This window comes from Capricornis sumatraensis, chromosome 2, assembly GCF_032405125.1.
Source record: "Capricornis sumatraensis isolate serow.1 chromosome 2, serow.2, whole genome shotgun sequence".
NCBI lineage: Eukaryota > Metazoa > Chordata > Mammalia > Artiodactyla > Bovidae > Capricornis > Capricornis sumatraensis.
The window spans coordinates 17,117,314-17,141,908 of record NC_091070.1 but is presented as its reverse complement, the minus strand read 5'-3'; the positions used below and the strand labels follow the sequence as shown (position 1 = coordinate 17,141,908).

Below are 24,595 nucleotides of genomic sequence, written 5' to 3'. Positions count from 1 at the left end.
AACAGATGACTGAAAGAATGAGAGAGGCTTTCACGATAGGTCTTAGCCTGAAGCCTACACACCCAGGCTCCCTGCCCTGCCCCACAGCACTGAGGAAACCCCGGAGACCCCAGGGAATGGGCCGGGACGTGCCTGTGTTGGCGCATAATGGGGCTTCTCAGTGTTTGCTAGGCTGAACTTAGCTGAATGCTCACATTGGCCTGTGTGTGAGGCTATCCTGCCCCTGGCCTGGCTCTGAGTTTGTGTCAGCCTGGGGCTCCGGAGGACCCCCAGCCAGGAGCTACATGTCCTCCCCGAGAGGTAAGGCTGGGGATGGAAAGGGGGGGAAGGGACCAGGAGAAAGGTTCTGGACTGTGTGTGTGCGGGGTTGTGTCCCCACAAAGCTGACGCCCCAGCTCTGCCCGTGAACCCAGCTCATCTTGCCTGCTGAGCCGTGGAGGGCCTAGGACACTCCCTGGAGCAGTGCACTGAGCCCAGAGAAGAGGGGTCCTGGGGGGCCAGCGGGGATGTCCCGGTTCAGGCCGAGGAAGGCCAGACTCCCAGCCCAATCACTCTCTGGACTATTCCCTCTGCTGAAGGAAATACCCCTCACCCCAAGGTGACCTCAGTCTATGAGGTTAAAAGCAGCAAGGCCCTGACGAGGGCATTCGTGGGGGTACACACGTGAGCATACACGTGGACATACACACATGTTAGCACCTACACACATATGAGTACACAAGTGAGCACACATATGTGAGCACATACACACATGTGAGCAGACGCACAAGAGCACATATGCACGTGTGAGCACATATGTGTGAGCACACACATGAGCACACACGCGTGAGCACATACACACATGAGCATCCACACAAGAGCGCACACACACATGAGCACACACGAGTACACACAAAAGCACATACACACACGTGAACACATACACATACATGAGCACACACATGAGCACATATGCACATGTGAGCGCACACACAGGTGAGCACACACACACGTGAGCACACACGTGAGCAGGGAGCAGCTGTGCCAGCACCGGCCCTGCTTCTCTGGAACCAAGTCCCCAGACAAGGAGGCTTTGAGGAGGGCGCATTCCAGAGCAAGGTGGGTATGCCAGGGCTCTCCCCCGCACCACACCCCCTCACCACAGCAGCGGCCAGAGCCAGGGACACAAGCTCCCAGGCAGCCAAACAACTTTAGACATAGAACCACTTTTCCTCCTGAGAGCCGGCCCTCCCCATGGGCAGGAGGCTGCCTGCCACCAGGGCACTCAGCCGACTCGGGGTCAACAGCCTGGAAGAGTCAGGATCCTGGAGGCCCCACGGGCGCCCCTCCCTGGAGAGGGTTCTCCTGGAAGGCCAACTCTCCCTTCTCTCTCTCCTGCCTGGCTTGACTGGTGTTCCAGACGGGACTCCTCCGGCCACTAGGGGCACCCCGTGCCCTCTGTGGGATGCAGCTGGGGGTGCTGACTCCGGCAGGAGTCCACTGAGCACTGTGCATCTGGGGGGAGAGCCGGGAGCACCTTGAGGGGCCACTGCACGTACCTGAGGGCGCTGGGGTCACCAGCACATCGGTGGGGGCAGTCATCTGTGCTTCTTCCCTGGCCTCTGGGATCCCCTGTTCAGGCACTGATGGTGTTGGTCTTCCCAGGGCACCTCCTGTGGAGGGAAGAGGGGTAGGGGTGCAGGTGGGCCTTGGCCCCTGGGCTGCCCACTTTCCTACCTCCTGGACAGCATTCCCTCCAAAGATGCCAGGCAGTGCCCTTCCCTGCCCCCTGCCGTCAGACTCTGAGAACAAGGGCTGGAGCCTGGGCGGGTCACCCCCTCTGCCTCCTAGTCTCCTCAAACTCCACTTGGCTCCAAACAATCAGAGACACTTAAGAGCGCATCTAGTCTCACTCTCCGCTTTGCAGGGGAGGAGGCGGAGGCTTGCGGGAACAGCCACTCATCCACGGCCCCTAGCTTGTTGGAGACAAGCCGAAGCTGGGCCTACTTCAGCTTTCTCCTGCTTGCAAAACACTTTAGAGTTACAGAGCTCTGCCTCAAACACCAACATCTCACCTGCCTTAAGAGGCAGCAGGGCAGGCATTCGTGTCCACTTAACAGCAGAGGAAGCTGAAGCTGACTTCTGAACAATGTCCTGTCCCACCAGACAGCCAGCTGGGCTCTTTGGAGCTCTAACCATCTCCTGATGGGCTCTGCAAAGCTCTAACCATCTCCTGAGGGAAGGCAGGCCTGGGAGCAGGGCCCTCTGGACCTGACCTGCCCCCGCTTCAGCCAGCTCTTCCTCTTCGGTCTCTTTTATTCCTCTCTGGCTCCTTTTGGCCTCAGCACCACGAAGGGCAGACTGAGTGCTGCGGCTGGGGAGGTATTCACAAGGCATGGCAGCGTCTTTCAGTGACCTTCTAACACCTTAGGTGTACAGAGCTCCCAGGAAAAGCGTTCACCTCTGACATCACCCGCAACCTCATCTGATCCGAGCCTCTGGCATCAGCTCATGTGCACTATCGCTACTCTTAGTTATAGTCTTTCCTTCCTTCCCTTTGTTTCCTGGGCACCACTAGGAGGAGGCACTCACCTGGGACCCAGGTGGATAGCTGGGTAACGCCGGTTGTCACCTGCACAGAAACAGGAGAAGGTGTCTCACTGCCTGGAGAATCCGATGGACAGAGGAGCCTGGTGGGCTACCGTCCATGGGGTCACATGACTGAAGTGACTTAGCACACAGTTCTAGACCTCATATGCTGTGATGAAAGTCTGAGGAACAGCCAGGACTAACAGGACACATTCCTGCTCTCTTTCTGAAGGGGCCCCCCACCGCCGACCTTCTCAAATGACACAACTTGCACTGTAGCTGCTGGAAAAACCAGAGCTGCGATTATTAGTTCTTTCAGGGTACAACTGGGTCTTGGGATCAACTCTCCCACTTTGGCTTCTCTGGAAGCAAAATCCTGCGTATACTGGATCTTTCTCCCTTCCCTCCCTCGTGTGACATTGCCCTGCAGCCTCAGGGCTACCAGGTCCCGGTCTCTGCCACCTCTGCCCAGCTCCTTGGTGGGATGATGCACTTACCTGGCTGGCCTGAGAGTCGCCTGGGGAGGAAAGGTGAGAGTGTGAGCTCAGGGAGGCCACGTATGGCTGTCTGCTCCCGCCCCCCACAGCCAGGGCTGGTTCTCTCTGTGACCTCCCTACTTTGTCCACAGCAGGCCCGGTGGCAGAGACAGCTCTGACTCGTCTTACCTGCCCCTGCCACCCTTGCAGGACTGGCCAGCCCAGGTCCCAGGATCCCCGAGCTGGGGGGCCTACAAGGTGGTCAGTTGGCGAGAGGACACCTCTGGCTTTCCTTGAATACCCCTGGCGACAGGAGGCCCACCTGCTCTGGGCCAGTCCGCCCTTTTTGTCCTCTGCAACCCTCCTTGAGCTGCCGCCTCCTCCCTCCCAAGCCTCCGGGCCATACACGGCTGCTCCAGGCTCCAGGGCAATGCGACAGTTCCAGGAAGGGGGGGATTGCTCCTGGCCAGCGCCCAGTTACCATGGTGACTGGGGCTCTGCCTGACTGCCCTGTCGGTCTGTTCCTGGTTTGTGGAGCACTTTGTTCGTCACATAGCTCTCCCTGTCCTAATGCGTCCTTGGACTCCATGCCACCAGTAACCCAAGTGTGCCTTCTGCATGGTTTCCCGGGGCACCTGCCAGGGGTGCTGCAAGCCCCGTATCTTTCCAGCCCCACGCGTCCTGGGCCCCAGGCAGTTGAGCCGGAGCCAGTGCTCTGACTCTAAGGCCATGGGTGGGGATCTGAAGCCCCAGGATTCCCAGGATGCATCTGACAGCTCCTCCAGGGGCCAGCACCAGCCCCAGAAGCGGCGCGGCAGGGCAGGGGATGGAAAGGCAGGGGCAGCAGTGGTTGGGGCGGGGGGTGCTATGGACCCCCCACCAGCAGCTCTCTGGGACATGTGCACCTCTTGACCCCAAAGGAACAGGTGCAGCCTTTCCATCAGGCCAGGCCATAAGAGCAGATTCCCAAGGCCAGGCTGCGTTTCCAACTCCCTTTCCTAACGCCCCCGAGGTGGGATGCCACAGGCCCAGGATAAACACCCCACTTCTCTCTGAGGTGCTGTAACCTGAGGGGGCGGGGAAGCCCTCAGACCTCCTCCCCAAACCAGATACCCTTGTCGGGGACGGTCTCGGCCTCCACCCAGGTGCCGGTGGCCGCCCGCAGTGGCTGCCTCTCTGCTGGCCCGGGCAGGGTCCCGTTGCGCTTCGGGCTGCGCTCCCTCGAGGGCCGGGCCAGCTCCTCCTCCTCAGCTTTCCTCATGGACAGGCGGATGTCTGAGCTCGAGTAGGTGTAGCCATGGCCCGCAGGGCAGATCTCCCTGAAGGCCTCTGTGAGTTCAAGGGTCAGAGGACCAGCTGAGGGGGTGCTGTTCCCGCGGGAATCCAGGGCCCTCCTTTCCCTCCCTCCTAGGGGGGCAAGGCAATGTGGCAGCAAGGAAGGAGGGACCCCAGGTTGGGATAAGGAGTTGGTTAGGGAGGAGGACTCAGGGTCTCTGGCCTTAGGTTAGGTCCAGGGTTGGGGGACAGCGGCTACTGGCATGGAGGAAGCAGCTCGGTGGCCAGGGCCGAGAAGGGGACAGAGGGTTACCTGTGCCAGGCAGGGGGCATTTCTCACACAGGCTGCCCCAGGCTTTGCCCACTCGGCTGCAGCAGCATATCTGCTTGGTGATCCGCTGGGCCAAAGGCAGAGCGCAGGTGCCGGGCCCCAGCAGCCGGTAGCACAGCCCCTGCTGCATGGAGACGGCCTTGTCCGCTGCAACGGGCACAGCGGCAGGTGAGGGTGGGTAGGAGGGGGTGGGTCATTAGGTATGGCAGCAGGTGGGGCTGGGCAGGTGATGGGTGGCAGGTGGGGGTGGACAGGTAGCCGACGGGAGGGGAAAGGCAGAGGCTGGTGCAGTGGCCGGCCACACGGGCTCAGATCGGCCAGGCCTGTATCTTGGTCTGGACGTTGGAGCCCTGAAAGTGCTCACAGAACGCGAGGAAGAAGGGCTGCAGGGATGCTTCAGCCCCTCCTCAGGTTATCTGTTTGAGGGGCCTGGGCGCCCACCCTCACGTGGGAGAGGTGAGAGCAGGGAAGAGGATGTGCCTGCTTGTCTTAGATTCTGTTGACAAAAGCCATCCTGGGGGCCCACGGTGTGCCCTGAGGGCCACAGGGTCTCCCTGGGTAGCTGAGTTGACGTGAGAACCAGCAGACTGATGGGGAGCTTGGAGGACAGGGGCCCTGCCTTGGCCATCTTCGCAGCCCAGGCAACCGGGGTGGTATCTGGTGCACACGGATGCTCAGTCAATGCTCGCTGATGGACGGATGGAGGGCTAGATCCATGAATCAAAATCCCGTGGACTGCAGTGAATATGAGCCACGCGGGGCTTAGAGAATAACAGCTGGGGCCATCTCTGCCTCCCTGCCTGGAGGGTCTCTTTCCAGCACTGATACATTAGTGACCGTGAACTCTTCCTGACATGTTCTCCCGACTCTGTATCCCCTCATCCTTTGCTGTCTCCTCTTACTATCTCCTCTGGGAACACTGGGGACGCTGGGTCCAGTCTCTCCCTTGCAAGGGTGCTCCCTCTTGTGAGGGTAGTGCTCGAGTCTGTTTGTCTTGTGGTCTCCCAGACCCAGGACTTGGCAGTTCACAGGCTGAGGGCTTGGCCAGCCACAGGGAGCTTTGTTGAGCCTTGGGTGGCCAACCTGAGCTGGGTTGCTACTTTGCAGAGTCCAGTCGAGACTGGTTTTATTCAGTCCTGGTCAGGCCTCCCTGGTCTGGGCTGTGATGTCAGTTCTGCCATGGGGAGTGGCAAACGGGGGTGGGAGGTGGAGGGGGAGCCGTGGGCAGGTGACTGCTAGCCTGCGCCTCTCCCAGCTGGAAACCACAGAGGTCCCTGGAAACAGCTGCCTGAGTGTACACACAGGCACACACACAGACACGATGCTGAGATGACTAGTGACACGTCCATGCTCACGGACACAGAGCACATCCAGCCATGCGAACCACGGGATTTATGGAAAGGCCCTGGGGCTGGCAGGCTCTTTCTATGATGGGCAGGCTCTTTAAGAAATGTCTGCAGCAAAGGGCCCAGGCAGCTAGGCTCAGGCGCTGGAAGAGGCAGCCGCAGCTCAGCGAGATATCACAGCAACGCACATTTCCCCAAAGCAGATGAGGCAACAGATGGGACAGCAATGATTAGAGGGAAACAGAGGACGTAGAAAATCCCAAACTGCAAAGCCTTCAAAGAAATGCCTGAAGCCAAAAGAGAAGCAGTAGGATGAAGCAGAGGGGGTTTGTTGGGGCCCAGTCCTAGGTGGAGAGGCAGCCTGGGGTCTGGGGGCATTTTTGCTCTCAGCCTGGCCTGTGGATCCCGAGGGTCCCATCTTGTCCCCCAGGACCCCCACCCTGGCCCCTCCCTGCACTCACACACACAGCGGCTCCTGGATGGATCCAGTAGGAGGCCGGGTCTGCAGGTACAAAGGTAGCTGCCCCTTGTGTTCACACACTCTGAGTCCTCGCACAGGCCCAGCGTCAGGCACTCGTTGACATCTGTGGGGAGCAGGGAGATGACCAGGGGCCCACCCCACCCCACCCACTCGTGATGGAGGGGAGGAACCCAGGCAGAGCTCTTCTACGATTCTCCAAGTAGAAGAACAGCAATAAGAGAGCTGTTTACTCAGTGTGATCCCTCTTGCTGGGCCTCAATTTCTCCTTTGTAAAGTGGGGATAATAGTAGTAACCACCATGTAGTCCCATTAGGGGGATAAAATTAGATAAACATTGCAAATCACTGGGTCCAGGAACTGGTGATTATGGTCATAATGTTAAGAGCTAGTGTTCATTGAGTACCTGGCATGCCAGGGACCACACCAGCTGGTTTGCATATGGTGTGTGTGTGTGTGTGTGCGCACGCTCAGTCGATCAGTTGTGTCTGGCTCTTTGTGACCCCATGGATTGGAGCCCCCCAGGCTCCTCTGTCCCTGGGATTCTCCAGGCAAGAATACTGCAGTGGGTTGCCATTTCCTACTCCAGGGGATCTTGCTGACCCAAGGATCAAACCCACATCTCCTGCATTAGCAGGCAGATTCTTTATTACTGTGCCACCTGGGAAGCCTTTGCATATGATATCTTATTTACTTCTCACAATTTTATCAAGTAGGTCCACATGGCCTCATTTTATAAGTGAAGAAATTGAGGCTCCAGGAGTGACTTGCCCAAAGTCACTCAGCTAGTAAGTGGCATCCTGGGAAGTAACAAGGAGCAAATAAGGGGAGAGGTGGCTTGGAGGGTAGAGAATGGTACCCAGTGCCTCCTATTCAGTCTTCCTGGATAGACCCCAAAGCATCTCTGCTGGACCCAAGATCCAAGGGTTGTGTCCATAGTGAGAAGCTGCAGGATGGGGGACCTCAGCAAGGAAGAAGAGGTGAGAGGCTGGAGGCAGGCAGTGGGAGAAGGGCAGGGGAAATCCCAACCCTCACACTCCAAGATGTCAGAAGCCCTCCTGGTGATGGCACCTTTGTTGATGATGGTGGACCTGGAAGATCTATGATGGGCACCCAGCTCCAGGACCTGCAGGTAACACTTGGCAGCCCAGAGCCACCTGCTTGCCCACAGGCTTTTGGGGGAGTAGGCACTGGGCACAGGAATAAAGATGCTGAAAGATGACCCAGCTTGGCCACCAAAGGGAGCTACTCCTTGCTGGATGTTCTTTTGGGGGAGGGAGAGATGAGAAGGGAACTGATCCTCCAGACTGCGTTTGCCTCCAGACTGCGGACAGAGTGACATCTAAACACAAATCTGAGTTGCCTACCGTCTGCTTGAGAAGCTTCTGGGATCCCCATCACCTCCTAGAGAGAGTCTCTAAACTCTCACCTGGTATCCAAGGCTCTCCATTTTCCAAAAGCCTGTGGCTGAACCGGTGGCTCTGATAAGACCCTGGGATGCCTGTGTAATCCCCTGTGGATACACTGGCGGTACTCCAGCCAGCCCAAACTGCTTCTTGGCTCATGCTGGTCCCTCAGCCTGGAATCCTCGTGTCCCTTTTTAGTTGGCCAACCCTGTACTTCCCAGGTGGCGCTAGTAGTAAAGAATCTGCCTGCCAATGCAGGAGACCCAAGAGACGCAGGTTCAATCCCTGGGTCAGGCAGATCCATTGAAGGAGGAAATGGCAATCCACTCCAGTATTCTTGCCTGGAGAATCCCATGGACAGAGAAACCTGGCGAGCTATTGTTCACAGGGTTGCAAAGAGTCAGAGACAACTGAAGTGACTTAGCATACAGCAGAGCACACTCGTTTTTAAAGTCTACTCAGATATCACCACATTGCAGGCAGTTTCTTTGCCAGCTAAGCCATGAGGGAAGCCCAAGAATACTGGAGTGGGTAGCCTATCCTTTCTCCAGAGGATCTTCCCGACCTAGGAATCAAACCGGTGTCTCCTGCATTGCAGGCAGATTCTTTACCAACTGAGCTATCAGGGAAGCCCACTATCACCTGGAGCTTCCCTGATCTTCCAGTCTGGAAAGGATGCCAAAGCACCCAGTGCCTCCTCCTCTCGAGAGCACTTCTCTCATTGTGTGACGTTGTTAAGGCATCTGCCTTCACCTGGGACAGTGGCTGTGTCTCGTCCATCACTGTGAACTAACACCTATTGCAATGCATGTAGCTTATTGCAATACCCTCTACTGCCTGCGGAAGTAGGCAACAAGGATGGAGATAATAGGGGCGGTTCCTACAGGTGCAGAGATGAGGGGTCCCATCCCAGACAGGGAGATTGCAGCCACAGTCTTGGATAGGAGGAGGTTTCAGGGGCAGGGTCTCCTGGGGAGGGCCCCTCGGCAGCTCAGTGGAAGAAAGGTAGAGAGCCCATCTGAGATCCTGGGAATCACTTTAATCCTGCAAACCGGGAGACCTGCCAGGCAGAGAGGCCACTGGGGATGGTTTAGATATGAGCAGCCCCACTGCATTCTCTAAGGGCAAAAATACTAACTTCTCTGCACACCCACTCGCCATGAGGTCCTTGCTTCATTGCCCCTGAGGGAGGCAGATCCCCCAGGCTGGGCTAGATCAGAGGCCTCTCCTTTTGCCTGGTCCAGGCACCAGTTCTTATCCATGGGCTGGAAATCCCCACAGGCAGAGATAGCCCAGACTCCTCTCACCTGAAGAAGCCTCCAGGGGAGGGGACTTAGGAGGCCATCTGAGTCAATCTCCTGCCTCTAATCTGGCTTCACCCAAAACAAACCATACAGACAGCAAATTGTCCAGTTCCCTAAAGGGCATCTGTCTCAACCCCAGGAGCCACTCAGGGGCTGGCAGGCCCAGCTCACATCATACCTCTTGCCAGGCCCACTGCCAACAAGGGCTCCCTGCTCAGAGCCATGGCTGAGCGCCCCTCTTCCCGTTCTTTGGTCCTGAGGCGCCCCTGGGCCTTGTCCCTCTGGAGGGGTCTCTAATGCAGAGCATCCAGGCCTCAGCTGGTTTCACAGAGCCTGCCAGCCAGGTCAGCCAGGCCTGGGGACTGTGCTTCAGGGTCTCCTTCCCTCGGGCCCCACCTCTGCCTGTGCCTGCTCCCCGCCAGGAAGGAGGCCTGAGAAGCTGAGGAGCTTTGCTGGGAAAAGTCCACAGAGATCCCATCTTTGCAGACTGACTTGATCTCCCACCCTGGAGTCTGAAGTCCTCCTGTTCCAGGGAGAGCAGCCCAGGAGGGGAATGGATATGTGGGGATAGCACCCTGAGTTGCCACACCACACAGCCCTAGATCTGGGTGGGGGGCAGGGGAGAAGGAGTGGAGGGGACAGTTTGGCTCCCAGGCCCTTGCTCAGCTTGCACCATCACTACCCTCTGACTTCCTTAGGCCCTGGAGCTGGCAGCCACCCCTCCCCCCCCCCCACCCCAAGCTGGGGCTTACTGGCCCAGCAAAGACCACTCAGACAGCGGCAGCCACTACGTCTATCATGGGGGAGAGTCTCTCTGCATTATCATACCTCTGTCATCTCGGCTCCCCAAGCCCAGCCCTGGGCCTGGTCATCCTTACCTTCGCAGTGAGTGAGGTTCAGTCTCTTGTACCCCTGGGGACACTCCAGCTGGCCATTTTCAATCACTGGGGAGGCTAAGGAGTGAAGATAAAGACAGGTCTCAGTGGAGGGCCCTTGGGCTCCTCTTTCACCCATGCTGGGAAGTGGGGCACAGTCTGGATGTCCAGCCCACCCTGCAGCTATGAGGCCCAGACCCCACCCCCGCCGGCCCCAGCCCCTGCCCTAAGCCATCATCCTGGGCAGCTGTGCCTCCTGGCCAAAATCCTTTCCCTGGCTCTCACCAGGCTACTCTCAGTGCACCTTGCTATGACTAAAAATGATACTAAGTGACTACATATCTTGTATATAGTTATAATATTAGATACAGTTTATATTATATGATATCAATGTTGTAAAACATGTGATTGAACAAGTTTTATTCAGTTTTTACTTTCTGTTTGTGAAGTAATTATAGAGTTGCAGGAAGTTGCAAAAGATAGTACAGAGGTCCCGTGCACCCATCACCCACTTTCTCCTAATGGCTGCATCTTACACAACTATAGTTATTTTGTTAGTGTTTAAACATCTGGATATGACAGTTCACAGCTGGGTTCTAAGCTCGGTTTCTTTTGATGTTTAATTTTAATGCTGCCATTCACAGCATTACCTGAGACAAGGAATCTCAGATAGAGATGGAAGACGTTCACCGTTGGTTGCGCTTATAAAACCATGATATTCATTCATTCACACTCACCAACTGTGTGATGCAATCTCAACCATGTTGACATTTGGTTAGTAGAGTTGCATGTTCCCTAAGGTCAGTTAGTTATGCTGACAAATTCAAAAAAGTTAGAAAACCCGTTCTCAAGTTTTTCAGGGATGCAAATGAGCAGATTTACGGCAACAAATCACATGATGATGGGATTGTTTCCAACATCCATTTTCAAAAGGCTCTCTCCCATCACGACTTGGTTGGAAAGCATCCCTGCTTGAAGATTATAGTGAACAAAACTGGGCAGCAGTCTGAGTCCAGATGGCCCAACCAGGCAATAACTCTCAGTACTTTGGTGCTGATAACTCCTATATTGATTTCACCACATTCCCCTTTACTTTAAAGAGAGAGAGAAAAGAAGTGTGCATTAAAAAAAAAAAAATGACATCTAATAGAAACAGAGAAAACATCTCCACTACCTTGGAGGGACAGATTTACATGTCAACCTCCAAAGAAGTGCTTTGAAGATGTTTTAATTTAAAAATTTTTTTCTTCAAAAGCACTAGCAGATGGTATACTGCTGACAGCTACCTGTCACCAAACATAAAGGCAACAAATGTGGAGCATCTATCTTTTTGTTAAAAAAAAAAAAAACAAAGAAGAACTCGTGTTTCAGTTCGATAATTTCCTTGTCAAGTCATAGCCACTAATTCTGAAGGGTACAGGGATTCTACAGATACTATTGCAACATGAAGTTCTGTAAAGATAACATCATACTTTTAATGTCTTGTTTTATAAAGTGAACAGTGTGATGATTTCCTGTGTCAACGTATCTTCTCCTAGCTCTGACTCCTTTGTGGCGATAGCTTGCCTATGAAGGTTGTGGTGAGGGGACATTACAAATAGCCTTCTTCAGCTCCATTACCTTGCTGGTCCTAACATCAACTGAGCTTATAGAGTTATTGGGTAAATGTTATCTTTATTCAAGAAGTCATATGCTGTTGAGAATATAGGTCCTCTATCTTCCATATAGATTCAGCCTTTAGTGGCTCACACAATAGATAGTTCTTCATATATTTATTGTTGAAATAGATTCTTGCAAGTACCAAGAGAGGCATTAGGAATACCTATTCAGTTCAGTCTCTCAGTCGTGTCCGACTCTTTGTGACCCCATGAATCAGAGCACGCCAGGCCTCCCTGTCCATCACCAACTCCCGAAGTTCATTCAAACTCATGTCCTTCGAGTCAGTGATGCCATCCAGCCATCTCATCCTCTGTCATCCCCTTCTCCTCCTGCCCCCATTCCCTCCCAGCATCAGGGTCTTTTCCAATGAGTCAACTCTTCGCATGAGGTGGCCAAAGTATTGGAGTTTCAGCTTCAGCATCAGTCCTTCCAACAAACACCCAGGACTGATCTCCTTTAGGATGGACTGGTTGGACCTCCTTGCAGTCCAGAATACCTTCATCCAATTGTACAGCAAAGTGTGCACTCACTCGGTATTCCTTTTGTTTTTGTTTTTGGTATGTGGGATCTTAGTTTCCTGACCAGGGATCAAACCCATGCCCCTGCACTGAGAGCTCAAAGTCGCAACCAGAGAAGTCCCCTGGTATTTTAAAATGTTTTTCTAATCAAGCTAGATTTTAGTCCATCATTAGCTGTTATCTCTGGGCACATTAAACACTGAAGGTAGGGTTTGATATTAATGATGCTAGATATAAGCTGTATTTTCGTATAGCCTTCTTGACCATCTGACTCCTGGGGTCCATTTTGGGTCCCATGTGAGAGGCCGTTGTTACTTTTACCTTGGAATATGGCTAATGACCTGTCAGAGGAGAATCGTCAGCCTTGCATTTTTAAATGATTGCAATTATTCGTATTATCTTAAATCCTCTTTCTTTGCAAGAGTATTTTAGAGTCACTTCTCCATTTGGTGAGGGTTGCTTTAGTTAACTAAGTCGCTTCAGTCGTGTCCGACTCTGTGCGACCCCATAGATGGCAGCCCACCAGGCTCCCCCATCCCTGGGATTCTCCAGGCAAGAATACTGGAGTGGGTTGCCATTTCCTTCTCCAATGCATGAAAGTGAAAAGCGAAAGTGAAGTCACTCAGTCGTGCCCGACTCTTAGTGACCCCATGGACTGCAGCCCACCAGGCTCCTCCGTCCATGGGATTTTCCAGGCAAGAGTACTGGAGTGGGGTGCCATTGCCTTCTCCGAACAGCCGACCACCTAACTGAAAAAACCCACAAGCGGTACACTGCCATGCGATCCGTGTTGTGATACCAAAGACAAACACGAGGAGGCGCTGTGTTTCCCTGGAAGGCCCACTCTTGCGTGAGGATGCTTGGAACTGCCTGACATAGAGATCAAGTGAAGCCATAAATGAGTAAAACTTCATTTTCTTTCTTTTTTTTTAAGGTTAAAGGATTGTAAATTGAAGTTGTATATATATATATATATATATATATATATATATATATATATATACATATACATACACACACACACACACACACATATGTATACATATTTGCCACAAACGGTCTTCCCCAGGCTTTGCATGTCGTCATCCACATGGGGGGAAACAGCCTAAAAGGCCGCAGTGCAGAGATAAGCAAGGGATCTGGAAACGCTGCCGACGTTGAGAAGATGGATGGGGGTGAGGCTGGGAAATGTGAGCGTCTGGCCTGGCGCCTGGTGGCAAGAACTGAGGACAGGGAGGAGGAAAAGCACGAGGGGAAGCTGTTTGGGGAAACTCAAAAAGCAAGCTGATTTATGAGGAGCAGAAGGTGGGAAGGAATGGCGCGAGGCGGATGCCAGGGGCCGGGAACATCTGGACGGCGCGTCGGAGGCTGGAGCCCTTCGGCGCATATGGTCCCGTCTCTCACAATAACCCCGTGAGGCAGGGGTCATTATCCCCAGTTAACAGATTAGGAAGGACGGTGAAGCTCAGAGGGGGCTGAGTCAGGGTTGCAACCAAGCTTCTGGCTGGCTGGGAAGGGTGCTTCCGCCACCCCGAGAGGAGGAAGCTGGGAAGCCAGGAGGCCAGGGCAGTAAGCTGGTGCCTGGAGGGAGAAATTAGGCAGAACTTTAACAAAGGATTGTAAATTGAAGTTGTAATACATATATACATATGTATACATATTTGTCACAAACTTTAACAAACAGGAGAGGGGTGGCGGAGAGCTAGGCTCAGAGGAAGGGTGGACCCAGCCGTGGCACCCTCAGGAAACTCTGTGAACGCGGGGAACTTGTGAACTGAGAGCAGCTGGGCTCTTTCGTGAGTCTGGAAACACATGCTTTTCCTGTAAAGTGCTTTCCTCCCGAGAGGACTCTGCCCTCTCACTGGCCTGAAGAGAAACCGTTGACTGGACAACCCTTGGCGGGGGCAGGCCTCTATAGAGAAATGCCGAAGCCAGTGTTCCTGGTGAAATGCCCACTTTAGCAGGAACCTCAGCGCCTCTCCTCACACCTCACAGAGGCCATGTCATCTATAAGGGGCTGCTTCCCAGCTTCTGTAAGGACAAGTGCAGCATCCAATCCAGAAGAATCTACTTATGTTTCTTTGAGGGAAAGAAAATCAAAGTTCAGACGACCATGTGGAAGGGAGAGACCCTGGCTTGGGATGAGAACGCAGCACCCATCCACAGCTCTGGGTGAGATTTTGGCATTGATGGGGTAAGGCGGGTATCACCAGGCACATCTCTCAAGTGCTCCCAATGCACACGGGCCTTCCCTCATCATAGTGATTAAATGTGCTGTCGCTGCCTGTTTGCTTGTCCATCTCCCCCGATAACTGTAAGCTCTTTGTCAAGCTCCCCTGACAAAGTGTAAGCTCTGTAAGGACAGGAACCTTACCTTCTCTGTCATTGCTATGTCTCTGGAAACATGCCCAGCACATGGGACAATACAGGCACTCAATCAAAATGGAATGAATAATATAATAGCAAGCATTAAAAAGGCTCATGGGCTTCCCTGGTAGCTCAGCTGGTAAAGAATCTGCCTGCAATGCAGGATACCCTGGTTCAATTCCTGGGTCGGGAAGATCCCATGGAGAAGGGATAGGCTGCCCACTCTAGTAATCTTGGGCTTCCCTGGTGGCTCAGTTGGTAAAGAAACCACCTGCTATGCGGGAGACCTGGGTTTGACCCTTGAGTTGGGACGATCCCCTGGAGGAGGGCATGGCAACCCACTCCAGGATTCTTAACTGGAGAATCCCCATGGACAGAAGGGCCTGGTGGACTACAGTCCATGGGGTTGCAAAGAGTCAGACGTGACTGACACAGCACAGCAAAATATCTTGTACTATGGGCTAGGCCCTTTTATAAAGACTTTACAGGTAATAACTTATTTAATCCTCATAACAGCCCTTGGAGATACTAATCTTATCCCCAACTCCCAGATGAGCAAACTGAGGCATAAAGAGGTTAAGACACATGCCCAAGGTCACCCAGTTGGTGAATGGAACTGGGATTATGAATCTGCCTCCAGAAGACAAATTCTGAACCATCCCTCTACTAACTACAAATGAATGAATGAATTCATGAATTCATGACAAGCCTTAGGAGTTGTCTAGGACAAGAATACTAGGGTCCAGAGGCCATAGGGTGATACCTGCCCGGAAGGAGACGTATCACTCTTCCTGGGACCTCCTCCTCTTTAAGAACAAGGGATCAAGAGAGTGAATCAGAAAAAAAAGGCAGAGTCATCCTGAAAGAGGTCAGAGGAATTCATCAGATGCTGGGGAATTCATCAGATCCTTGGCAAATGCTCCACAATGTATACAACAGGAGAATCATATAGAATTGATAAGGACACAGTGAAGACCCTCTGCTCCTCCCATGGCCCCTCAGCCAGATCAAGATAAAACCAGGGTCAGAGAGCAGAGGACTTGTGGATCTGGAAAGACAGAGTGCTGGGCTGAGATTCCCATGGGTGTTTCAAAGAGGCTCTTGCCGAGTGGCCTTGCAGTCAGGCCCTTGACCTGAGAAGGAAAAGCAGCTGCTGAGGGGTCAGCTGGACTCAACCTGGACTCCAAGGAGTCTGAACATCCCCAGATGCCTGGGAAGCAGGTCGGGCAGATGTGTGTGACTTTCCTGGTCAGGAAACCTGGGCCATGTGGGCCTGGAGCTCAGGTCTTCTGGCCTTGGCCTCAGGCCCTGTCCACTCACTGCCAATCCTCCGTTGCTCTCAGAAGGAAGCAGAAGGGCCACTGGCTGCAGCCTGCCCCTGCCCTGCTGAGTCTTACCCTCAGCTGCTGGAATCTCCAAGGAGGCCTCAACAAGGGCAAACTAATTGCTGGAGACAGTTTTGGCCCCGACTCTGTTGACAGAGCTTGGGGAGGAGATGGGGGGAGACATATGTCTGGCTACAGGGCTGTTTACAAGCCACACTGATCTCAGTCTGTGATGACAGATGGTTGTAGCAGGGAGATGTGGAGGGTCCAGAGAACACACACACACACACACACACACACACACACACACACACACTGGATGAGGCTAAGCTCGATACACACGGGCACATGTACAGGCTGAAGCTTCAGTCCTGATTTGCAAACTCTGGCGGGTAAGCTGAAAAGAAAACTTCGACTCCCCTGGGGGCAGCGGAAAGGGTGTTGGTGCTGGGGCAGGCAGGCTCACATCTAATTCCTGGCTCCACTCTGATTAGCTGTGTGACTTGGGGCACACTTCTTAACTTCCCTCAAGGCCTTAATTTTTTTCCCATGTAGAAGTGGGAATAGAAACTCAGTTTATGAGTTGTTGTGAGAATTAACTTTACTGAAACGATCAACATCAGACTAAAGCTAGCTCAGGGCCTGGCACAGTCCCTGGAGATGCTCCCCTAGACCTCTCCCCTCCCTCCTTCCCTCCCTCCCTCCCTCCCTTCCAGCAACACAGTTTTAAGGACAACAAGCTGGCTGGCTGCTCCGTACTGGCTGGAGAGACTTGGGCAAGTAACTCTCTGAGCCTTGGGTTTCTTATCAGTAAAATGAAGATGACCATTCTTTTCTCGGGGCATTATTGTGAACACTAAAGCAAGAAAATGTCTGAGCGTGAGGCTTGTCACATATTGATTATTATCATAATGTCCATTATTCTGGTGGTGAAGTCCTGATGGTTCACCCTCGCTGCTACCAGTGATTCAGAAATCCCACCCAAAGATGGGCTCTGACTGCTTCCTCAGGGTGGATTTGAGGTCAAAATGGGTGTCTCAGCCACTACGAACCATGAGGTAGGGAGGGGTCTGGTCAGACACCTGGCTCAAATGGGTACCACACCAGCCACCCCGACCCCACCGCTCCCTGGGGCTCTCCAGGCCAGAGATGCCACGTGTCAGTGACACCACGGCGGGGGTAGGAAGGGTGTGAACGTGAGCTGAGGCACATTTCCCAGGAGGCTGAGTCCCTTGGAAGCTCTCAGAACAACCCTGAGCCAAAGAGTCATGACTTTTTTTCAGCCCAACAAACTGCAATTCGGAAAATCTCATTTCTTTAGGGCAGGAGACTGGGCTTCTGACCCAGAGTTGCAGGAAACAGGAGCCCCACCCCGGCACAGCTCTTCCCCCGGCCCAGGTCCTCTAGTTCAGTGAATGCCCAAGCCAAGAGGCAGGGGAAGCAGATTACAGAGCAATTAGAACTAGGGGCTGGGGTCACATAGACCTGGAGCTTCAGGGCCAGTTTCATCTATAAAATGAAGATAGGAACACCACCTAGAGGTGTGGTTAGCATGCAACGAAATGAGAACAAGCATGGTGCCCGGCTCAAATCACACCTGAATTAAGAGCATCTAAGAAGGAGGTTATGACCAACCTAGACAGCATATTGAAAAGCAGAGACACTACTTTGCCAACAAAGGTCTGTCTAGTCAAGGCTATGGTTTTTCCTGTGGTCATGTATGGATGTGAGAGTCGGACTGTGAAGAAAGCTGAGCGCTGAAGAATTGATGCTTTTGAATTGTGGTGTTGGAGAAGACTCTTGAGAGTCCCTTGGACTGCAAGGAGATCCAACCAGTCCATTCTGAAGGAGATCAGCCCTGGGTGTTCTTTGGAAGGAATGATGCTAAAGCTAAAGCTCCAGTACTTTGGCCACCTCATGCGAAGAGTTGACTCATTGGAAAAGACTGATGCTGGGAGGGATTGGGGGCAGGAGGAGAAGGGGACGACAGAGGATGAGATGGCTGGATGGCATCACTGACTCGATGGATGTGAGTCTGAGTGAACTCCGGGAGTTGGTGATGGACAGGGAGGCCTGGCGTGCCACGATTCATGGGGTCGCAAAGAGTCGGACACGAGTGAGCGACTGAACTGAAGGAGGATGTGGGGCTTCCCTGGTGGCTCATATGGTAAAGAATCCGCCTGCAGTGCAGGAGACCCAGGTTCGATCCCTAAGTCAGGAAGATTCCCTGGAGAAGGGAATGGATACACACTTCAGTATTCTTGCCCGGAGAATTCTAGGGACAGAGAAGCCTGGAGGGACAAAGAATTGGACACGACTGGGCAACTAACACACACACACACACACACACACACACACGGAGGACATGACAGGGTGATGCTGCCGTGACTCACACTAGGATTCTCTGCCCTAGCCCCCTCAAATATCACCTTCACACGCGCATTCTCCCCAGGGGCTGACATCACAGACCAACTGCTGGAACACCCCTTGTGGGCAAGGACCATGGCAAAACCAACCCAAACCAAGGCTTTCCTTCTACTGAGAGTTTCAAATCAATTTCCAGACATCTACATAAACCTCCATCCCCTCGAAAATCAAGTTCCTTCTCCCACTCCTTCCACTCGCTAGTTTTTGGTAGGCACACTCTTCGTGGTGGGTGGCTGAGGACTTCTGGAAACATACCACTATAGAGCTAGATAGCTGCAGTTTTTAATAAGTTGTCCCTACTGCTCAGCTTCCAATTGAGCTCTGCCTGATAGAAACTTCCATACATCTGCTTTCTCCCCCTCACCAAACCACACAGAACAAGCCTACCTGCTCCTCGCCCAACCCCTTGTTTTTTCAACACATCTCCCTTAACTCAGACCAGTGCTCCAGGCTGGTGCCTTGCCTGTCTGTTCAATCCAGTCTTCTGGCCAGATGCTGGCTTTCATGTACACCTGGAATACAGTCCTGGGATGCACCCTCTTGACTGAAATCCTGGTCTAGTATCCTGACTGGTGTTGTCTTTAGGCAGTCCCAATACCCCCACCCCACCCCTTGCTGATTACGGATCAGGCAGTCCCAGGGCATCCCTGATAGCACAGTTGGTAAAGAATTTGCCTGCAATGCAGGAGACCCCAGTTCTATTCCTGGGTTGGGAAGATCTGCTGGAGAAGGGATAGGCTACCCATTACAGTATTCTTGGGCTTCCCTGGTGACTTGGCTGATAAAGAATCCGCCTGCAATAAGGGAGACCTGGGTTCAATCCCTGGGTTAGGAAGATCCCCTGGAGAAAGGAAAGGCTACCCACTCCAGTATTCTGGCCTGGAGAATTTCATGGACTGTATGGTCCATGGGGTCGCAAAGAGTCAGACATGACTGAGCGAATTTCGCTAGTTCCCCCACCCCCCTCACCGATTACGGAGATCCTGATTAGTTAAGCATTAGACACAGTGTGATTTGAAATATAGCTCCTTGGTCCTAGTTGTGTGACCCTGGACAAGCTCTTTAGCCCTCTCTGAGCTACATTTTTCCCCCCCAACAAATGGGGATAAAGATCCTTAGCTTGCAGGTGGTCGTGACAGTGAAGTGAGATAATGCACGTGAAAGCACAGCATAGTGTAAAAATTCATTAACTGGCGGCTATAATTGTTTTTTCAGAGGGAAAGTCGTAGAATTCCTTGAAGGGGCAGAGCAAGAGAATCCACTCTCCCTGGAGATACAGGGAGGGGCTTGGGTTCCGAGGTGAACTCATCCCATGCCAGGCAGATGGAGAGATGGTCTTGTAGCAAACAGCTGGGGCCCACCCCTGCGGGCTGCATGCCGTGTGCCAGCCCCGCCTGCTGCAGCAAAGGGGCCTCGGAGTTGACAGGGCCAGTGCCAAGCCAGATGGGACAGCGGCCAACTTTCCAGTCAACCCAGATGTCTGTCTTTCTCGGGTAAAAACTCAAAAATGTGGCCTCAGTCAAAGTGGTTTTTGAGGGGTGTGTGCTCTCCAGACCCTGGTGTGGGGATGGCCGCAGCTCTTGAGCCGGGATGTTTGATAACTGCCCAGGGGTCAGAAAGATGTGGCTCAGGCCAGGTCCTGGCAGGTCAGCTGCATCTGCCACTCAGAGTGAAGGGAGAAAGGGTGGGGGGACCAGAGGCTGGCCTCGATTGACTCCTTGAGCTATTTCCTTGAGAAAGAAGGCATTGAGGAATTTTTTTTTTGAAAGAAAAGAGATTTGTCTGAGCCATGTAACTGAGACATCAAGGCAGTCCTTTCCCATGTCACAAATAGCAGCATTCTGCAGGGACCTTCTTCAACCGTCCTGTACAACCTCAGGAGTCAAAGGTGATTTAGGGAAAGCTATGAAGTCACACGTGACTCCTCCTCCACCCCAGCTTCTGGTTTTGTTACTTCCCTCATCCCTGATTCTATTAGACTACCTTGTTGGGAGCAACAAAACCCTTCCCTGAGGGGTGCAGTAGTGTTTTTATCAGAAGAGAAGTTGAGGTTCAGAGGGGCAAAGCCACCAGGGCTGAGAATGTTCTAGAACACAGGAGTCTTGCCAACCATTCCCAAATCCACCCCAGGCGCTCACCTTCTTTGTTCCTGAGTCTTGCACAGTAGTTTGCCTGTCTTACCTACTTAAAGAAACACTCCTAACCCCGGCTCCCCAGGCTCGGGCGTGGAGCTGTCTGGCACCCTGTCAATGCAAACAAGGTTCCCCAGCGTCCTGCCCCTTCTCTCCACTATGCCCAACTGCACTTTACCACATTTTAAATGTTGACATTGCTCTGTCTTTGTAATTTCTTGCTCAGTATGGGGAATGCTTAACATTCCAGGCTCTGCACCCTGGTGCCCAGCTTGCTGAGATGTGCTGAACACAGTCAGGAAGGTGGTGTTCGGAGGCACTACCTGGTACAGGGAGGGGGTGAGGCCTCAGCCTTGGGGGTGTTCTGCTCCAGGAAATGTTCTCACGCGCTTGATCTCGCCGGTCTATGCAGTTTTCTTGGGTTATTAGGCACTTCCCCACCTCTTTGGCTTACTCTAATAATTCTTTTAGATCTCATCCTGGATGTCACCTCCTACAAAGGCCTTCCCTGATCCATCAGTTTGAGGAAGGACCTCCTAGCCCACAGTGTACGGATGTGCAGGCTGCACACTGCACAAAAGGATGACATCTGACAGAATCAATGGCATCCTGCATTTGTCTAATTATAAAGACTATTTTGAACACATGGAAGGGGCACCTTTCACTCATTTGTACAAAGGTGCTACAGGAGCTATCTGTGGCCCCAGCTCTACTGTCTGCAACCCCCCTCCACCACCAGACTGTATGCTTGAGAGGGGCGGCACTGTTTCTATCTGTTCTTCACTGTTTGGTCAGGGCTGCACACTATGGGTACTTCATCAGTGTTGGGTGAATGGAGTGTGGTATGAGGATGTCTCAAGGGTGGGTCTGACCTGGAGGAAGAAATGTGGTGAAAACATCTCTGGCCTGCAGGGGGAGATGCTGAGCAGTTCCATACACATCCCCTCCAGGCGCTGGGGCCAGTCCCTTTACCCTTTTTGGAGGGACACTTTCTAAGGGTAATTATAACAGCTACCATGAAATGCCCTAATGGTAGGTACAGGCACCCTCTCCCTGACTCTTGACAGAGGCCCCACGAGGCTGGCACTGTTCCTGTCTCCACTCCACAGATTGAAGACGAGGCAGAAAGAGCTCAGCAGGTGAGAGCTGGGACTGGTACCCATCATGTGTTGGACACTCAGGCCTGGAAGCTAATTACTATCCTGTGCTGTTTCACCAAAGAGTCTATCACACTGTCAAACTGTCCGCATTTTTTTTTAGCCTGGAAAATATGATCACTGCTCCACAGGCGAGTCTGAAGTAAGGAACAGTCCTGCCGCTCCCACCTTCGGGCTCTGGGCCAGGCCCCCCACAAAGCTGACTCACAGAGTTGACTGCTGACAGGCAAAGAAATACCTGCCAGGCCTGGGCCCAGACCTAGGAGGGAGACCTGCATGGGGCGGGGAAGGGAAGACAGGCTGAGTGGTAGGAGCCATACTCAGGCACAGGAGCCTTGCCACCCACCTCCCAACTTTAAGATCAATGCTTGTGAGAGCAGCATTCCTGAATTCTCAGGGCTCAGAGTACATGAGGCACGTGATGAGTATTTGCTGACTGACTGACTGAATGAATGAATGAATACGTTGGGCTTTTTCATCATTGGAAAGAGGGCCAGAAGCGGAGTTTCACATACCCCAAGGGCCAGGCTATGCTGGGGCAGGTGCCCAACCCAGATTCAAAGACTGGGAGGTAGGAAGCAGGGGGTGCGGAGGAGAGAATGAAGGAAACATTGAGTCACTAAATCAAAAACCTTGGGGCCTCTGGGACCTGGGAAGGGGGTATGTGGAAGGGGTTGAGGAGTATACCAGGGGGCCCAGCTTGGGATGGGATTCCTAAAATCTGAGCGAGAACAACTGGTGAAGGCCATCAGATGGAGCAGGCAGGCCACGCTGGACCTGGCTGCGGGTCTGAGCTGTCAGGAGCTTCTGCCACCAGTCGGAAGCAGACCTGGAGAGCCTGCCCAGTTTACCAGCCTTTTCTACCTTCCTGGCCTCCGAGACCCTGGTGGGAGATGCAGGGTGAGGTGTGTGTGTGTGGGGTGTCTGCTGCAGAGGCCAGAGAGCTTTGCTCACAACCCTGGAGCCTGGCACCCAGCACTCACCTGGTCTGGGTGGACATGGGGCACAGGAGGTCACCCCCCAGAAGGCCCCCACGCTGCCGCAGCAGTCCTCTTGGGCTGTCAGCTCCGGCAGGGGATTGGCACACTGGAGAAAAAAAAGGACCACGGGCACTCATCACCTGCTTCCCTCTCCCGCACAGAGATGTCCCAGGAGAGGCTGAGTCATGAGTTCACCCCTCACATACTGCCGGAGAATGCCCCCACCCAAGGGAGGGGAGAGGAGGCGTTGTCCCAGAAGGAAGTGGAGAAACCCGAGGTCCACCCTGCCAGACACTAAGCTTAGGGGACGGGGTGGAAGTGACACACCCAGACAAGATCTTCTCTGTGAGGTCTGCAAACTGCCCCCCATCCATGCCCTGAGTCCAAAGACACAGGGGTCCCGAAGGATGGGCTTTCCTCCATCAAACTCCAGAGAATGCCAGGACCACCTCCCTCAAGCAGGGCCCATGCTCAGCAACACTGCAGTTGAGAGGCTCCGGGGACCCAGGATCCTATCCTTGAGCTACTTCTCACCTGTTCCAGCTCCCTAACCTTGGGAGGGGTTTCCAGAAATGCCAAACTGCAACCCTAGGGAAAACCATCCTGAGTCTGGCTTAGCCCCTATAAAGATAAAGGGCCTGGACTCAGAAAAGCTCACTTGATTTCCCATCACTGACTGCGGATCCCGTCAGTGAAAAAGGGAATGGATCGTCTTTTATCTTCACATGCCCAAGGCTTTGGGATTTAACCTGCATTTGCTGATTTTACATCTCTGTGACTCAACTCTCCAAACTCCTTGCCAGATCTAACAGCCCCTCTATCCACGCCCCGGGGGTCCTATACTCAGCTCCAGCAGAGCTCAGGATTTGCTGGGACTCGAGGACGCCGATGCCCCTGCAGAGGGGGCCTCTCTTGGGTCCTCTTCTATCTGCCTGGCACTGACATGTACCCAGTGGAGCCCGGGTTGGCTTGCCCAACCTCTCGACATTCATGGCAATTTTATGCTCTGAGTTTTCCCATCTGGGACATGGGAGACCCTGCAGACTCCCACATTCTCTAAGAACGAGGAGGAGAGAGAAGGAGGAGGGGCACTGAGGGAACAGTCACAGTCTCAAAGCCCCCAGGGCTGGGGCTGGAGCCACGATCTCACCTGTCCGTTTAAAGTGCTCAGGTAGCATCGGCCCAGCAGGGCCGGAGTCCTGGGCACCACTGGGGGAGGTAGCCGGGGAGCTTCTCCAGACCGGGCGGGGATGCTGTTGCTGTCCCAGCGGCCGTGGCTGGGGTGGGCGGGGAGCCGGGGCGAGGGCCTGGTCTCCACGCTGTTCTCCTCCGGGGACTCCTCGGCCTCGCCTCGCACCCGAGCCACCTGGTGGATCTGCACTGAGGCCTCCGGCGGGTGGCGGATGTGCACTTTCACCAAGGAGGGGTTCACCGAGGCTGAGCAGAGGGGCTGGGGTCAGAGGTGGGGACACAGGGCCCCACCCTCTAAGGAGTGGCATCAGCCCTGGGCCAGGTGGGCCCCTGTGTGTCTCCCCAAATCTCTCCTCCGTTTCTTCACTCTCTACCCAAACCCCAGAAGAATTTCTCAGGGAGGACAGGACAAAGCACAGACTCCTTCATTCCACACCTTCCTATGAAGAACCTTTGTTACCAACTTCCAAAGTACCTTCCTGATTCCACCTCCTTCCATGATCCTGCACAGCCCTTGGGCTCCAGCCCAACCAACCCTGCGTGGTCCCCACCCCATGCCTTTGTTTAGACCAGTCCCTCTGCCCTGGAAGCCCTCCCACTCCCCTCTGCTTAACCAAAACCAACCCATTGTTTAAGGCTTAACTGAAGTCCACCTCCTCCAGGCAGCCTTCCCAGAACACTCAGGGCTCGGGTCTCTCTCCTGATCTCCTACAAAATTCTGTATTTTTTGCCCTTTATTTGGCACCTAATAATAGAGGCATCTTCCCTCTCCTGTCCAGG

At 53.5% G+C, this 24,595-nt stretch overlaps 1 protein-coding gene across 1 annotated transcript in view; it reads right to left on the bottom strand.

Moving 5' to 3' along the window:
- LTBP2 (latent transforming growth factor beta binding protein 2) overlaps positions 1–24,595 on the bottom strand; it is a 110,858-nt gene that overhangs the window by 29,254 nt on the left and 57,009 nt on the right. Inside the window, exons 8-16 of the mRNA XM_068964247.1 lie at positions 23,775–24,061; positions 22,628–22,730; positions 10,063–10,137; positions 6,458–6,580; positions 4,633–4,797; positions 4,158–4,373; positions 3,066–3,085; positions 2,572–2,611; positions 1,539–1,652 (exon numbers count right to left, since the gene is read on the bottom strand). Coding sequence (XP_068820348.1) covers positions 1,539–1,652; positions 2,572–2,611; positions 3,066–3,085; positions 4,158–4,373; positions 4,633–4,797; positions 6,458–6,580; positions 10,063–10,137; positions 22,628–22,730; positions 23,775–24,061 — 1,143 coding nt within the window. The remainder of the gene's footprint in view (positions 1–1,538; positions 1,653–2,571; positions 2,612–3,065; positions 3,086–4,157; positions 4,374–4,632; positions 4,798–6,457; positions 6,581–10,062; positions 10,138–22,627; positions 22,731–23,774; positions 24,062–24,595) is intronic.